A 17,922-nucleotide genomic window follows, 5' to 3' on the forward strand; every position below is an offset into this window, starting at 1 on the left:
AGAAAAGGGTAAAAATGAGAAATAAGATTTCCATAATATACTAAAATCTGACGTGTCACAAAAAATGGAGTAATATCAAAAGAAAATTTTGTGGTTTCTCAAAAAAAAAAAAAAAAACACTACAGAAAGTGTCTAGAGCCCAATTTCCAGAGAAAAATTCAGCAGAGAGCAATACTAGGGTGCGTACAGAAAATATTAGTTCCTAAGCACCTGTCACCACATAGCTACCATTTTTGTTATCTATTGGTTAACTCTAGTTAATTAAAACCAACCCAAATATTTATTTATTCTCTCTACAAATTATTCTATTTTTTTATTCCACAAATCTTTCATTTTTTTTTTCTATAAAGAAAGAATAACATTACAATAAAATAAAATAAAAACTACACTAACATTTATGAAAAATATTCTTAAATTTTATCATAATTCTTAAAGAAACGTAAGTGCAATTACAAATTGCTATATTATTACAATCCAAAATACTTATGATAATAGCCAATACAAAATAACTTTGAGAAATTCGCATTGTAATTGAATTAAGGAGAACCCCATTAAAAATCTGCAACACAAAATTAAAAATTAATTTGCAAATTTTTAATTGAAATTAATAATTTATTTTTCTTTTTTATGGAAACACACAAAAATTAAAAGATTTGTGGAGAAAAAATAAAATAATTTGGAGACAAAAAATAAAATAAATGAATGTGTGCAATGCTAATAATTGTAGTACATGTACTTATTCAACATGTTAAAATTTAGTGTATATATATAGTATAATGTACGCATGTTCAATTTGAAATATAAGTTAATACATGTGTACGTACAATTTATGAGATGTATTTAAAATGCTTAGAAAACTTTCAAATATTATTGAATTTAGAACCATTACAAGTGTTATTGTCGCACTAAAAACCAACTTTTATATCGGTTATATAATAAAAAATATAATTTTAGTAATAATAATGCATAACAAGAGAAGAAAGCGAAACCGGAACTGGAACCGACTTAATTAATAGGTATGGTTTTGGGTTTTCTAAATATAAAAAAAAAAATGAAAGAACCGAATCCGATAGGAACTGTTAAAAATATAACCGAATCCAAAACCAATAAGAACCGAACTGAACCGACCCATTAACACCCCTAAATACTACTACTCTATTTGTCAAAGAGGCAGTAACCGTTACAAAACTGTTACAATATACAACCCACGTGTCCCGGATATTTTCTAGTTAACGACTCCTGTTAACTCCTCCTTCTTTTTACGCATTAATTTATTTTTTTAATTTCTTTATGTTTTAGAAAAGTAAACCCACAAACAAAACCCCAACTTTCCCAAAGCACTTCGTCTTCTCTTAAAACATTTGATTAACAATTGAATACCCATCTGTATAAACTAATATTACAACCTACAATCTCACAAGTCTCTCTAGTCCTTCACTTCTCCTTTCTCTTCTCTCTCTCTCTACTCTCTCTGGCTTTTATTTTTTTCTTTTTTCTTCCTCTATCCTTTTCCTCCTTTTATCCTCTCTGGCGCCCATGCTCTCTCTTCCCTCCATGTATCGCGGCAGTTACCTTACAGTTATGGTTCCGCTCTCCATCTCCACACGTCTCGCAGGAGTTCCAGAACGGTTGGGATACCGCAGATCTGATCCTGTGCAACCTGTCTCCCCCAGCTATACCGCATCCGGTCCCATTGTTACCACTAACCTCCTATGTCATGTATACGTCATATACAGATGCCCTCTCTTGGTCTTATTGATGGTCCGCGAACGACAATGGGGCTGAGAACTACCCTGTCTCATTTCATACACATTTCTTGGAATATTTCTCTTTCCTGATCCTCCCACTCTGTCCCCTTATCTTCTTTCTCCCAAAGACGTGCTCCACGCGGCTTCCTCTCAGATCGCTACTGGAAATACGGGCGCGACACGCCTCGTGATTTTTGCCCCTCCTCAAAATCGAGATTATACGTGTCCCCATTTCCTTGGTTCTTTGTTGGTTAGTACCCTTATGTCCCTGCCCCTTCAAATCCCGCTCAAATCTCTCTTTTCTCTCAAAACCCTCAAAACCCTCAAAACAGTAAACCCTCACCATCTCTTCAACTTCCCCTTCTTCAAACTGTTCCCTCATCTTCCCCTCGTCATTTTCTTCGATAGCTCTCGGCCACAGGTTTGGTTCTACTCCCTCCATTGCTTTGGCCCTCTCTCGTTACAGGTTTGTCTTCCCCCTTAAACTGTTTTCCTTTCCTCTCATTATTTGTGTATTCACTATTTTTGTGTGGGTTGCTTCCTCAGTTTCTTCTTTTCTAAGATTGCGCATCTATCTTTTTGTAAACTTTCCTCTTAGCACTGTTTCCATTATGTCTTCATCGAAATGTGAGGCTATCTCCTCCACCCAATCCTCCGCCACCAAATCCGGTAAATCTGGATCCTCTACCCCTAGATCTAGCCAGCACTCCGCGGACCGATCTGAATCCCCGGCTTCTGACTCTACCGATCCCACCGCTGTTCCATCTACTTCTGGTAGGAAACCTTCTCTGCCTCCACCGCCGTCTTACTACCGCGGACCCAATCTAGATGCCGTTAAAGCCGCTTTTATGGCATACTTAGTGACATTATTCTTGAACACGGTCGCGGCGTCACCCACTTTCCTCACTTGGTACCACCGCAGCGCCCGGTTCTGGCTGCCATCTAGTAGGACAGATAGCGGCTGGTTTGCGTTTCCCCTTGACTCTTCTTGACGTCGAGGTCTGTAACCATTTCAACATTCCTCCGTGCCAAGGCATAGGGAACTTCTGGCGTGTTATGTATGCCGCCAATCACTACAACAAGACTCACTCCCCCAAAATCCAACTCCGCGATATCCTTGCCCACTTCTATATAAAAAAAAGCACTAAACTAGGGAGTGTGGGATATCAATCCTTCTGCACTCGTCCACAAAAGAAGTCTTTCCTTCTTCACATCACCACTTCTGACAAGGTGTGGCACCAGTACCCGTTGTATATGTCCAGTAGTTTTTTATCCGCGTACCTCCCTCTTGAAGTTTCTCTGAGGCATCTCCATTTCTTAACAAGTGGTAAGTAAGCCGTTTTGAGTCGCGGTATTTATATCTCACTTGTCGTTAACTTGTCTTGATTCTTGGTGATGTAGGTTGGAGACCCGATTCGCGATCCCAGATATACAACGGTGTTTACTCAGAAATTTTCCAATCCCTCCGCGAACTAGGGAGTGCATAGTGCGAAGTCCTCGGCATTGATCCGGAAAAAGCCACTCCTCTCTTACTTGACCCTTCTCTAAAAGACATTGGCAAATACCAAGGCCCCCTCTATCGTCTGCCGCCCCCCAAAGAAAGAAAGCCCAAACCATCCCCACCTCAAAAAAGAAAGAGCCCGGCCTACAAGTCTTTCAACTATACCACCAAAATCTCTCATTCTCGAGCAGTTGCCCAACGTGCCGCTGCTGCTAAAACTAAGACTACTCCCGCGGAGACCCTTCATCCTTCGTACTCTCGTGTGGCTGAGTGGGAGGACAATTTTGTCCATACTGCCGCCCCCCCTTCTGCTACCAAAATGGATGTGAACAAGTACAAGCTTTGGGACAGTGACTTCGATGGAGATGCGCCTGTCGACGTGGCAAACAAGAGCCCTCCCACCAAAAGGGCTAAAATTTCTTCCACTGCTCCTCCACCTACCACTGGCCGCAATGAACCTCCGCGGTCGGCTATTTCTTCTCGCCGCCCCAGACAGGAGTCCTCTTCAGCTGGTCCGTTAACATATGGCCCTGTCAAAGTGTGGCATCCCAAGTTCAAAGCTAGGGACCGCGACGTCACTACGCGAGACTCAGCTTTGGAAAATCCAGCTGTTGCCGCCTCCTTATTTTTCAGCTCTCATCTCCCTCGGGATCAAGCTTATGGAGATGTTGGTACCGTTACTTCCCATAGGGCCTCCATTTACACTGGATGGGAAAAGGTATGTGTTATTGACTCTATTGCTCCTTATCCATTGTGCTACCCTTTAACCCAATATGTCTCTACAGCTGAGTTTAGATATCGGCTATATGCTGCGCGGCCTTACCAGCACCGTGGAGAATTTGGAGGCGGCGAAGCAGGAGATACATGGCCCTGATGGCTGGAAAGCAAAGTATGCCAAGCTGGAGAAGGAAAGGGACGAGTTGCGGATCAAGGCAGTCAAGATCCACAAGGAGCTCCAGGTGGCTGAAGACAAGCACCGCGACTACGTAGCGGGGGTCAATTCTAAAATGGAAAGCCTCAAAGAGACGGAGAGACTTGCCACTCAAGCTGCTATAGATAAGGCCGTCAAAGAAGCCGCGGATCGATTCCGGAGTCTCGCTGCGAAGAAGATTGCACGCGAATTACAACAACAACTTGACCAGCTCAGCGCTGCAGGCCGACTTCTTCCATCCCCTCCTCCTGTTGCGGATACACCGCCCTTGGTATCACCAACCGTGCATCTCGAAGTTGCCGAGACGCCTACCCCTGATGTGACGACTCCCATTACTAGCGCTGACCCTTCTCCAGTGGAAACGAATGAAGACGCAAGCATGGCTGTTGGTGAAAATGAAAATACTTCTCTTGAAGAACCGACTACTAATCCTCAATAGTGACCCATGTCGGATTTCTTTCTTTGCAGATGTCTTTGGATTTGTAATGTACTTTGAACAATTATCTTTGTGTTTGTGAGAAATGTTTTTGTACAAATGCTTCATTGAGATACTACTTTTGCGTAGTAGTGTCAATCGACTTGTATTGTACTCTTTTTGCATTGGAATTTACTATCTTTCGTACTTCTATTTCGGCGTATTTCTACTTCGTTATGCATTGGAGCCACTGATCTAAATGATACTTTGACTTAATCTCTTGTTCGTTTCATTTGCAAACTCAGTTAGCATCACATTAGATAGGGTCGCCCCCATGTTATTCGGACGTACAGTTGGCGATGGGCTTTTCCCCCCTGCTCTTTTTGCCCCCAGTTTGATTCGGACATGAAGTCCGCGAAGGTCTTTTCCCCCCCGGGCTCTCCATTTGTATAGTTGTGAAGCTAGTTAGGGTTGCCCCCAGTTTGATTCGGGCATGAAGTCCGCGAAGGGCTCTTCCCCCCCGCTCTCTCCATTTGTGTAGCTGTGAAGCTAGTTTGGGTTGCCCCCAGTTTGATTCGGACATCAAGTCCGCGAAGGGCTCTTCCCCCCGCACTCTCTATTTGTATAGCTGTGAAGCTAGTTAGGGTTACCCCCAGTTTGATTCGGACATGACATCCGCGAAGGGCTCTTCCCTCCCGCTCTCTGTTGCTGTATAGCTGTGAAGCTAGTTAGGGTTGCACCCAGTTGATTCGGACATGAAGTCTGCGAAGGGCTCTTCCCCCACCAAGACTCTCTATTTGTATAGCTTTGAAGCTAGTTAGGGTTGCCCCCAGTTTGATTCGGACATGAAGTCTGCAAAGGGCTCTTCCCCCCCGCTCTCTCTCGCTGTATAGCTGTGAAGCTTGACGGGACAAATATATTCATCCTTTATTTTATTTATATTATCTACTTCTAACTCATTTGGAAGAAGTGCTTGTTTATTTCATAGTCATAAAAATAACCAATACAGATAATGCGCTATCAAATACGAAAAGATTAAAGAAAGGTCCTAGACATGGAACTCTTTCAGTATTCTGATATTCCACGGTCTGTCTATCGTTTCTCTGGCAGAATCAGTAATCCATAAGTTCCAGATGTACCCTTCTTACTGATGACATATGGACCTTCCCAGTTTAGCCCCAACTTTCCGTCGTTTTCTTTCTTGGTGGCTGGAGTAACACGTCGCAGCACATAGTCACCCATATTGAAACTTTGTGGCTTCACTCGTTTATCATACTATCTCTGCAGAGTCCGATGGTATTCCTCCAACCGAATACGGGTTATCTCTCTTTTTTCTTCCACAAGATTCAAATCTGCGGCTAATATTTTCTCATTCAGCCCGCTTTCCACCGCTTGTGTTCTCGTCGTGGACTCTATCATCTCTACTGGAATGACGGCCTCTACTCCGTACGCCATTGCGAACGGTGATTCATTAGTGGATGTTCTTGGTGTAGTTCGGTATGCCCACAGCACATGAGATAAGTGTTCAGCCCATGCTCCCTTCCGCTCCTCCAGTTTTTTCTTAAGGTTATCCATAATGACTTTGTTTGAAGCCTCGGCCTGTCCATTCCCCTCCGGATTGTAGGGGGCTGAGAACCCTTGCTTCACTTTGAATGCTTGAAGGAAATTTCGGACTTTCTTTCCAGTAAACTGTGTCCCATTATCCGCGATGATTGTATGTGGCAATCCAAACCTGCAAATGATATTCTCCCATAGGAATTTTATCACATTCTCTTCCTTGACTTGTTGCAACGCCACGCCCTCAACCCACTTGGTAAACTAATATGTTGCCGCTAACATAAACCTCCTTTTGCCGCTTGCCATGGGCAACGGTCCAACTATATCCATTGCCCACATGGCGAACGGCCACGGGCTGAGCACACTGTGTAACGGCTCAGCCGGCGTATGAATCAGCGGTGCAAACCTTTGGCATTTTGCACATCTTTTGGCATACTCTGTGGCATCTCTCTTCATGTGTGGCCAAAAGTATCCCTGAGAGAGCAAACGGTGTGTGGTTGTTCGCCCCGCTGAATGGCTTCCACAATCCCCGTCGTGCACTTCGGCCAGCATTTCCTGAACATGCGGCGGCCCTATGCATTTTAACATTGGTCCTCCGAAACTTCTTCTATATAGGTTCCCCTCTAGTAGAGTGTATCTTTGGCTCAGCTGTTCCATTCTACGCCTCTCCTGGGTGTTTTCAATCTCTACCCCCATCAGGAAAGTCTTGATGGGAGCTATCCAATCAGGATCAATCTCGGTGGTAAGACAAACATACTCTCCTTCCGCGGTACTGGGCTTTTCCAACACTCTTATTTCAATAAAGCGCCCCTCCGAACCTGGTAATACCGCCGCAACATAAGCTAATGCATCGGCATGTCTATTTTCTCCGCGATTTAAATGGGCAAACTTGATCTTATCGAATTTGCTCGCTTTCCTTTGTAGGACCTCCAAGTATCTTGCCATCCTCGGGCAGCGAGCCACAAATCCCCCGTTCACTTGGCACACCACCAGGTTAGAATCAGAGTAAACAGATAATTCGCTCACGCCCAGATCTTGTGCCAAATCTAAACCCGCTATTACAGCTTCATACTCTGATTCATTATTTGAAGCCGCGAACCACAGTTTCATTGATAACTCCAGCCTAGTATTCTCCGGAGTTACCAGGACTACGCCTATTCCATTCCCTGTATCCGTGGCAGAGCCATCCGCAAAAACTCTCCACCCATTCCGGGCATCCCATGGGTCCAATGGGTCGTGGTTAGTCTCCCCTTCGTGGTCCATTACCATCTCCTCACCCCACGTCGGGTCCTCGGCTGGGAACTCTGCCAATACCTCCGCCATTGCTTGTGCTTTTTCTGCGGTTCTGATTTGGTACTGAATTTCATAGCAACTCAGCATTACCGCCCATTTTAGCATTCTTCCTGACTTTTTCAATGCCTGCTTGAGAGGCAGATTTGTTATTACTACCACTGAGTGTGCCTCGAAATAAGGTTTCAACTTTAGGGCTGAAAATACCAAAGCCAAAGCGTATTTCTCAATTCGGCTGTATCGGGTCTCTGCTTCTAACATGGTCTTGCTTTGAAAGTACACTGGCTTTTCTACTTTGTCAACGATGCGCACCAAGACCGAACTCACCGCATACTCTGAAACTCCCAAATACAAATATAGTGTTTCCCCCTGTTCCGGTCGCGACAATAAAGGCGCCTTCCCTAGATAATTCTTCAACTCTTGGAAGGCTTCTTCACATTTCGCGGTCCACTTGAAGTCTTGTGTTTTCCTTAATAATCGATATAGTAGTCGACATTTATCCGATGACTTTGAAATGAATCGGTTAAGTGCCGCTACTCTCCCTGCTAAGCTTTGCACCTCTTTAACATTTTGAGGAGACGACATTTCTACCAGCAATCTGATTTGTTCAGGATTTGCCTCTATACCGCAGTGTGTAACTATGTAACCTAAGAACTTTCCAGAAGTTACCCCAAAAGTACACTTCTCGGGGTTGAGTTTCAGTTTATGTGCCTGCAGTATATGAAAAGTTTCCTGAAGACCTTCCAAGTGTTCCTCCTCCGACATGCTCTTTTCCACCATATCATCAATATATATCTCCATTCCCTTCCGAATCTTCCCTTGAAACATTTTTTCTCCTAATCTTTGGAATGTCGCCCCTGTATTTTTCAAACCAAAAGGCATCCTGGTGTAACAGTATGTGCCACCCTCCACCACGAACGTGGTCTTTTCCTGATCCGGGCCGTGCATAGCGACCTGATTATACCCCATGGATGCGTCCATGAAAGAGAACACTTTGAACCCTACTGTTCTATCCACTAACTCGTCCACCCGCGGCATCGGGTAACAATCCTTTGGGCACTCCTTGTTTACGTCCGTGAAGTCAACACACATCCTGACCTTACCATTCTTTTTCGTGACCGCGACTACGTTAGACAACCATTCTTTGTATTCGACCTCCCTTATTATCCCCGCCCCTTTTAATCGTGCCTCCTCCTCGTGAATAGCCTCAGCATATTTGGGACGTAAACTTCTCATTTTTTGTCTAACCGGCTTGGCACTTTCATTCATGTGCAAATGGTGACATGCAAACTCTGGGTCTAAACCCGCGATATCCTCAATCGCCCACGCGAACACACTTGAATTTTCTGTCAAGAATCGCACTAGCTTCTTTTTCCATTCTTCGGGCAAATTAGTCCCTATGGATGTAAATTTCTCTTCAACTTCCACTCCCAAGTTTACTACCTCAATCGCATCCAATGTCTTCGGTCCCAACGGCGGCTCGCACCCTTTTGTCACTACCGCTTCCTGTAGTTGCTACGCAAATCCTTGTTCCTGTGATGGCCCTTTCCCTTTTGTTCCTCGGACAAAACTTTTCACCGTGATCTGCTAGATGTTCTGCGCTGCCACTTGATCCCCCCTGATTTCATATGTTCCTCCATTAGTGGGGAAGCGGATCACTTGGTAATATGTCGATGGAACGGCTTTCATTTCGTGAATCCATTTTCTTCCTAAAATTGCATTATACTGCGACGCAGTGTCCACCACCATGAATCTAGTGAATACCGTCGACGGGCCTGCAGTCACCGGCAGCGTAACTTCCCCTATGGGATAGGTCATACTGCCGTTGAACCCATACAAATTGGTTTGAGGAACCTTCAACTGGCTTCTGTCGATGTTCATCTCCTCCATGGCCCCTTTAAACAACAAATCAACTGAACTGCCGCAGTCTATCAATACCCTCCGAACTAGATAATTCCCCATTGCTATGGTAATCACCAAGGCGTCCTCATGCGGCGAAATTATCGGCTTCAAATCTTTTGGGGTGAACATAATGATCCCATCGGCCACGTCCGCGGCTCGCTAACTAACAGCGGTACACTCACCACCTCATTCACCTGTCGGAGGCTTGCTGTCTTCCTTACTTTGTCCCTGTGTGCATTCCTCCCCAGAGTCTCTCCACTAAAGATGACATTGATTGTACCCAAAATTCTAGCCGGAGCTAGCACTCTATCGGCTTGACGCACCTCAGCGACAAACTCTCTGAGCATTCCTTTTTCAATCATCCTTTCTACTAACCATTTCAAGGCATAACATTCGTTCGTGGCATGGTTTCGGATTTGATGATACTCGCAAAATGGTTTCCTTTCTATCTCCCTTGGGATACTTCGTGGCCCTTCATAACATTGGTGCTCCTTAATTAGAGACAAGATTTCCTCTAATGGTCGGTTAAGAGGAGTCTGTTCCATTTCGCGGTATGGCCTTCTCTCTCGCACCTCCCTTCTGCCCCGATCTAGTGTTCTCTCTGACCCTCATTTCTCCCCTCTGTAAGATCCTCTTTCTCTGTCCTCTACTCTACCTTTACCCTTTTCGACCATCTTGCTCAACCTCCTCGTGACCGCCTTTCCGACCTCTTACGTTTCCTTTGCCGTTTCTGCATTATATCCTCATATCGTATGTATTTCTCTACCTTCGGGTATAGAGCATGCAACGTAGTAATTTCAATCTTAGACACAGACTCATGAACTCGAGTTCCCGATCTTAAACCATGCTGGAAGGCTATGACCGCCGTATGTTCATCCAGACTTTCCACTTTCAGCGTCTCCTCCTTGAATCGGCATAAAAACTCCCTCAATGATTCCGCGGCCCTTTGCTTAATGTTGAACAGAGCTGCGATGTCAACCACTCTTCTCTTCTGGTGAATGAAGTGATCAACAAATGCGCGTTCCAGCTCTTCAAACCCTTTTATGCTCCGCGAAGCCAACCAATAATACCAGTCCGAGGCTCCCCCCTTAAGGCTGGCCGGGAACATCATACAACGAAGCCCATCATACTTATTCTCTTGCCATAACGGCATCTGTTGCCGAAAATGATGCAAATGATCAGTGGGGTCTCCTTTCCCATCATACCGTTCAAACCTGGGTTGGGAGAACCTCTTAGGTACTTCGGAATTCCATATTGAATCTGCCGGCGGATTTTTGTTGAGGCTCGCGAACCTCCTACGTCTTTGGCCTGGTTCACTCTTTTGGCTGGCGATTAACTTTCCGATCTTTCTCGATCATAGCTTGAACCACCCCTAAAAGTAATGCCCTTTGTTGGTTCGGACGTCCGTAGCGGGCACTCTATATTCTCCCCTTCCGCTTCTTTGCCCCACGGGATCCCCATGCTCCGTTTCCACCCGTGTAATCTCCCTCTCCTTTCTCAACTCATCATTCTCCTCTCTTAACCTAACTATCTCCTCCCCGGGAAGTCCGGCGCCCTGCCACATCTGATACTTCTTCCTCTCCTACCCCTTCCATCTCAGCACTCTCTACTTCCTCAATGGTTTCTCTGACTGGTTCTTTCTTAGGTCTTCCTACTCCTCTTTTCGTTACCGTAGCCATTTTCTCTCAGTTCCCCACAGACGGCGCCAAAATGTATAAACTAATATTACAACCTACAATCTCACAAGTCTCTCTAGTCCTTCACTTCTCCTTTCTCTTCTCTCTCTCTCTACTATCTCTGGCTTTTCTTTTTTTCTTTTTTCTTCCTCTATCCTTTTCCTCCTTTTATCCTCTCTGGCGCCCATGCTCTCTCTTCCCTCCACATATCGCGGCAGTTACCTTGTAGTTATGGTTCCGCTCTCCATCTCCACCACGTCGCGGCGGTTCGAGCGGTTGCGAGCTGCGGGATACCGCTGATCGATCTGTGCAACCTGTCTCCCCCAGCTATACCGCATCCGGTCCCATTGTTACCACTAACCTCCTATGTCATGTATACGTCCTATACACCATCATTTGAAGTTGGATCAACAAGTAAACATTATCTTACCCCTTTGCTTTGACTCCTAAAACAAAAAGTCATTCACCAATTCAAAAAGCTAACCAAATGCATACCAAATCTTTCCAATTTCAGTTGTGGGGTTTTGTAATTTTCTCCTTAAAAATCTATCATTATAATTCACTAGTACATAGCCCGTGTTGTACAACACTAAAAAGCCCAATTGAAGCCCGCCCAACTAAAAAAACCCAACCGCTCATCAAAAGTCCGGTAGCCTTTGTTGATTTCAACAATGATCCACTACTCTTGTTGCCCCTTAATTATTATCTTTCCCACACCATATAAGCCTTTAGACCCGACATGTCATAAGTTAGATCCAAAAGTTAGAGATTGCCTAGGGGATAACACAAAATATAAAGTAGACAATCTACAATCTATTCAAATAACTTCAATAGGACTTAAGAAATGTTGGTTTTTCACAACATTTTTCAAGCAAGGTGTATGTTGTTTTTGCTAGAGACGAGGAATTTCGATCAAAGAAGATGAAGTGCTTTTGGGCTATTTTATTAGGGTTTTTTTTTTTTTTTTTTTGGAAATAATAAAAATAAAAGAATTGGGAAGAAAGAAAGGAGTTAACGGCTCGTTATCTTGTTTTAATTAAGGACACGTGGATTGTATATTGTAACGGTTGCTGAGATTGAATTCCAGTACCCGGTTACCGCATAGCCTCCTTTAAGGGAGGGGTTTAGGTTCATATATTACAAAAACACGTAAACAAACTCATGATTGTTAGGGCATTTTTAAGTTTTAAATTTAGCTAATTTTTTGTACATATGATATTCCAACTACTTTAAACATTATCACAAAAAAATTATTCAAATCCGAAATTTGTAACCCCATCACATGCAATTAGCGTAAAAATAAAGTTGTGTTATTTTTCCACACTTACGGTATGTACCAATGAGACCAATACACTCCTTGTTTTCCAGACGATGAATTTGAAGATGAAAAATTATTTGAAGAGATTCTCCTTGCTATTCCATTTTGGTCCAAATTGGGTTTGGTTGGATATATAGAAGAAGATCCTCCTGCAGCCTTGATCGAGAAACTCAAAAATTCTAACATAAAACTTCATGATCTAACATATGGATTGGTTTTCTGAGTTGTTTGGCACCAAAGACAAGACCGAACTTAGATGTGTTGTGAATGCTACTTCATTGTTTTCTCTTGCGATGACTTCTCATGTGGTACTAAAATTGGAAACGTACGTACTTGATAAAGACAATGTATATATCCCATTCAAACTTAACGAGGGACACATCGAAGACTTTACTGCATTCAGATCGAAATTGTTGAGCGTAAATCCTGCGCATGTTGGTGTCTGTTATAATCCAAATTGGGATTCGTTGGTTACATAAAAGAAGATGCTCCTAAAGCAGCTTTGATTGAAAAACTCAAAATATCTAATATAAAACTACGTGATGTAACATATGGGTTGGTTTTATGAGTTGTTTGTCGCCAAAGACAAGACTGCCCCTAAAACGATTTAAAAGATATTTAAGAATCACTCACACACATATATCTACTAGCCATTTGGCCCGGCCTATGGCCGGACTTGCTACATAGATAGCTAATGACTCAAAAGCCTAAAGTCTACTTAAATAAATAATATCTGCATTGCATACTTTGTTTGAAGAGTTTATGTTTTTCTATTTTTTTTAAGAGATTGCAAGCTCTCAAATCATGATCTAGTACGTGTAATGCGTACATTTTTTCTGGCTAATGCATCAGTAGTAGCGAAAGACAAATCGATGTCAATTTTAAATCTAGATAAATATCATGATATAGGTGATCGATGTCAATTTTAAATCTAGATAAATATCATGATATAGGTGACAATGAATGTTTGTTTGTACACTATATTGCACCATTTGCAATATTGAAGTATTGAGACAAATAATAGTTATCACAACAAAAATGTAATTTCTTTAAATTCCAAGTCAATCTGATCATTCAGGTTACCTGCTTTGGAGATTGACATTTGCTTCATCAATTCCTTGTACTTAGGACTACTTCAGGAAACTGTTATACATGATAGCTGAATTCTATAGTCTTTCGAAGTAGATGCAACTTTAAGAGCTTGTCTTTGAGGCAGTTATTTTCGAGACCGGGTTGGGCTAAGATAAGTCACATTTGCACCACACAAATATTTGCTATTTGAATGTAATTGTAGTTGTGATATTATTCTCTACTCACTTGGAAGGGTATGTTGTTATGAATACCGTCTCATTTATCTATAGGCGTGTCAGAAAATTAGAGTCAGAAGCCGTTTGGTTTTTTAGCCTCTGAATGCAATGTGCTTCTCGTTTATCTGTGGGCGTGTCTGAAATTTAGAGTTAAGGGCCAATTTGGTTTTTTTTAGCTTTTGAATGCTGAAATCTGAATGTGCCCTCTCCTACCTCTAAAAGCCTTTGAATGCAAAGCTCTGAATGTTGTAAACATGTTTGTTTTGTTTATGAAAAAAAATGGTCGGGCAGATGGTGATTATTTGAAGTGTAAATTTTCACAAGTTGTGAACTTGTGATGCGTTTGGCATATTTCCAATGTTTCTGAAATCTTTATATCAACAGCCTATTGTATATCAATCATCTTTATGGGTTTTGAGCGCGGGTCATTTAGGAAAATGTATAACATCTTTGCATCCTCAAAACATGTACATCGTCATGTCTCATTAAACTAAAACATATTGACTTAACAATACAGGGAGGTTCAATAATTCTCAATCAATATGAGGAGGCCTACTGCCTGCAAGTCTGCAACCCTTTGTCATCGATATAATAACGAATCCACTTCTTCTGCCACATAATTTCTCAGAACGAAGACCATTAGTTTCCGAGTAATGAACTCTAATCCTCACTTAAATGCATGTTACGTAATACTTATGTCCTTACGTATATGCTTTTATCTGAACTCTGAAGTGAAACACATTAAGCTATTGAGAATAACATATCCGACAGTCTCTGGTGCTTGCATCACCTTGTTGTGGCATATAATTAAGTCTTAATCCATAGTTGAACTTAAGTACCAAACAACCTTTATCATGAGTTGTTCCGTCTAGAAACACGCATGAGTACATGCAGTCAAAATTCCTAGATGGAAAAGAAAGTACTATCTACTATCTTATAGAATACCCTAATCGCTGCTAATCAACGCACTCAAGGGCTACGGTAGTGCATCAGTAAACAAATCAAGGTTGCTCATATGAAATATAAAAACAGAAACATGTATCAACTTTAGTGACTTCACAGCACTAATATGATTTTTATAATGCTGTTATAATCATCGTCAACCCAAATTCAAGCTTCGAAATATCATCAAGGTCCCATCATTCAAGATCAGACACAAATGTGTATGAAGGAAGGAGAGGAAAGGTATTTATTGTAATACTTATATAGATATCTTTCTTGGTTAATGAATTGGCAAAATTACTATCAGTAAATCTGACCAGTGAAAGATCTATATCAATTAGGGTATTGTAGTCACTGTAATTCATGATGTACACTTTGATTGTTGCAACAGACCTATGACAGACTTGAATGCTTTTATTGGATATTTAGAGGTTAAGAACTTAAGATGAATAAAGCTTGTCAGATTTAGCATCAGTATGTTGAAAACAGTCCGTTAATTAATAGTTTCTTTTGAGCCTTCCTAGTTTCTACCCTCATAAAAGTATGTGAGAAAAATAAGCTACTAAATGCAAGCAAAAAACGTGGGCATTACTCGTGAAAACGAATTTCACAGAATTCCGTTGGAACCACCTCCTCGATCAACAGTTTGAAGAATAAGTACCGTTACAGGTGATAACCTTATTTATATGTTTTTGACATCTATGATATATTTGGTTTTGTTAGGGTGCAAACTTTCGTGATCTTAATCTTACCGGTTTAATTATCCATGGTAATAACCAGATTGACTTTGATGCTTCTGTTGAAAGACCTACAGTCTCTTCAGGAAAACCTTTGGTAAATACTTTTTTGAGTATTTACATTCTTATGTCTCAACTGTGCTTTGATTTCTTACTTTTCCAATCGATATCTTTGTTTTAGGTCCCTGATTATGCAGTTACCTTTAAGGATGGTTTTTCCAAAGAGTGCTGTTTTCTGAGATCTCACGTGCTTTTAACTACTTAAAATCTGTTCTCTAATTTTTTCCTAAGAATGTTCAAATATGTGCAGGCCTTTCGAGCGCTTGTGGTGGGATGTAATTGTTCCCATTGTAGTCACCCGTGCCGAGCCACATAACCAGGTATAATTTGTGCTATTAAGGTTATATTTGTTGTATTTATTGTGATTTCTTATATGCATCTGTAATAATAGTCATTGTCAATAGATCATTCTTCATCCAGATCAGGACAGAGTGCTTACAGTCAGAGAAAATGCACGTCTTCAGGGTTTTCCAGATTTTTATCAACTTTGTGGCCCAACTAAAGAAAGGTAGATAATTAATTGTAAACTGGACGTTTGACTGAATGTTTGTGATTGTACTGTTTTCTTTTAGTGTATGCTTTCTTTAGATCTGTAGAAGTTTATGTTATTCTATACAGGTAGTATACTGGCATAGTTCAAAAGCCAGGAATCATGATCATGGAATTCATTGGCTTTTGGATTTGGTATCTGTTCTTAATGCAATAGATGCTTCATTGAGTCACATTCGATGTGCTTCATTCATGCATGATAGTAGCAACTGCAGTTGTATATGTATAATGATATCTTCCCTGGCTTCGTAGACACCTTTCAGTTTCCTTTCTGCTTGATTCTTTCCTAATTAGTGTTTATCAGGTCGACAAAAAGTAAAAGAACTGTGACTACTGTAAGATACGGAACAACACTCATTTTTTTTCTTTTGAAAATAAAGATATATTTCTATGGTTTGTTACAACTTCTCATATGATCAGTTTAACTCTTCTCCCTCATAGGCGTGTCTAAATTTATTCTATTGGTACTTAGTTGTACGCTGATGAAATATTCTCTACTCGTTTGTCTAGTACTTTATCAAGAGGAAAAGAATTCACCTTAGATTAGTTGCTCAGAAATTCCTAGATCTGATCAACACTCTGAACCTACACGTCCTTAAAATATAACTTAGACACCATAGAATTGCCTAAAGTTATTCCTGAATCCTTTTCGTGTCGGCCAGAAAAATAATTAACAGTGTTTAATTCTAGTGTGTAGGCTTTAATACCTGCCTAGCCACCTACCTTGTCACTGTTCGAATCCCTAGCTTGGGGGATAAATCATTGAACTCTATTCCTTCCAATTATTGGCTCTTTACTGAGAATGGGGAGACTGTGCATGAATCATTTTCAGTAACAAACCCATCATATGCATAGGCATTGGTGAGGCTTCCTTTTCGTCACTCATCAGCAAGTTATCGTGGGCTTCTTTGATGGGTTACATGATAGGCTTCACCTCATGAGATATCAATAGAACAACAAATGATTGTATGTATTGTTGAAAAGATGAAATAGTATAGTCAATGTGTTAGGTTTTTGGTCGTCAAACTTATTTGGTTTGTACTGGTGAATTTTTGATGAAATCCTCTTCAAATATTGGAGTCTAGACGGAGCGGAACTTTTTCTTTTCCTGTTTTTTAGAAGGAAAATTGTTGAGGGTGGAAATAATGAAAGTATAATTATCATAAGTTTGTCTTGCATTGATTTCCAGGAATCATGGTCATGGTATTCATTGGCTTTTGAATTTGGTATCTCTTCTTGATGCATACATTAGATGCTTAATTTAGTCACAGTCGATGTGCTTTATTCCTGCGTGATAGCAGCAACTGCAGTGGTATACTGTTTACTGGATTTATCTGCCTTGGCTTCTAGACACCTTTTTGGATCTGTTTTCTACTTTTCTTTAGTTTATGTTTTCTTTAGACCCGTAGATGTTTATGCTTTTCTATAAAAGCAATGTGAGTGGCATTCTTTATCTGTGTTATTTTCTCGTTGTTTTTAATTAATATATAGTGACACTTGAACAATATACAACCAAATACAATATATTTATCGTTATATTGTTTTTGCTTCCGAGTACAATCTTACCATAGCTTAATTGCTTCCATTGTTTTATATTGATATTTGATTTATATTTCTTTGAAGGTACACACAAGTAGGGAATGCAGCTGCAATCCCAGTTGCACGTGCCCTTAGGATATGCCTTAGGGTTGGCAATCCAAGGCATTGGTGATGATCGACCGCTGTGCACCCTTCCAACTGTTTTCTCAAGCTTCAGTTGATGACAATAATTTTCTTCAGAAGAAGTTGATGAGGTTTCTCCCCTTGAGTGAAGGAAGCTCTTGTAATTGCTACATTTGTACTATGACGAATATTTTATCGTACATCTTTATTAAATAAATCTTGTTAATATTTACTTTTGTTTTCGTTCAATGTTCTTATACTTGTTTTTATTTTTCCATATATATTTATATTATCTATTCCTTCTTGCTATTGCTTGAAATTTATATT

General features: G+C 41.2%; 1 protein-coding gene and 1 pseudogene across 2 annotated transcripts; one reads left to right on the forward strand and one right to left on the reverse strand.

Annotated features, from left to right (window-relative positions):
* Positions 1–9,029: 9,029 nt before the first annotated feature.
* LOC147473083 (uncharacterized) lies at positions 9,030–9,404 on the reverse strand. Its single transcript, XM_086587821.1, has one exon. It carries the CDS (start codon positions 9,402–9,404, stop codon positions 9,030–9,032), a length of 375 nt encoding a protein of 124 aa, XP_086443947.1.
* A 5,309-nt stretch (positions 9,405–14,713) lies between these two features.
* On the forward strand, positions 14,714–17,827 carry LOC147473084 (DNA (cytosine-5)-methyltransferase CMT1-like; annotated as a pseudogene). The gene is made up of 6 exons (XR_015210579.1): positions 14,714–14,830; positions 15,311–15,421; positions 15,506–15,549; positions 15,635–15,704; positions 15,789–15,892; positions 17,557–17,827. The product of XR_015210579.1 is annotated as a DNA (cytosine-5)-methyltransferase CMT1-like (transcript).
* Positions 17,828–17,922: the final 95 nt, after the last annotated feature.

Source organism: Coptis chinensis, unplaced genomic scaffold (genome assembly GCF_015680905.1).
Source record: "Coptis chinensis isolate HL-2020 unplaced genomic scaffold, ASM1568090v1 utg4887_pilon_pilon, whole genome shotgun sequence".
NCBI lineage: Eukaryota > Viridiplantae > Streptophyta > Magnoliopsida > Ranunculales > Ranunculaceae > Coptis > Coptis chinensis.

Coding starts and splice junctions, on each gene's coding strand:
- LOC147473083 (XM_086587821.1), bottom strand. CDS start 9,404: ATGGGGAATTATCTAGTTCGGAGGGTATTGATAGACTGCGGCAGTTCA.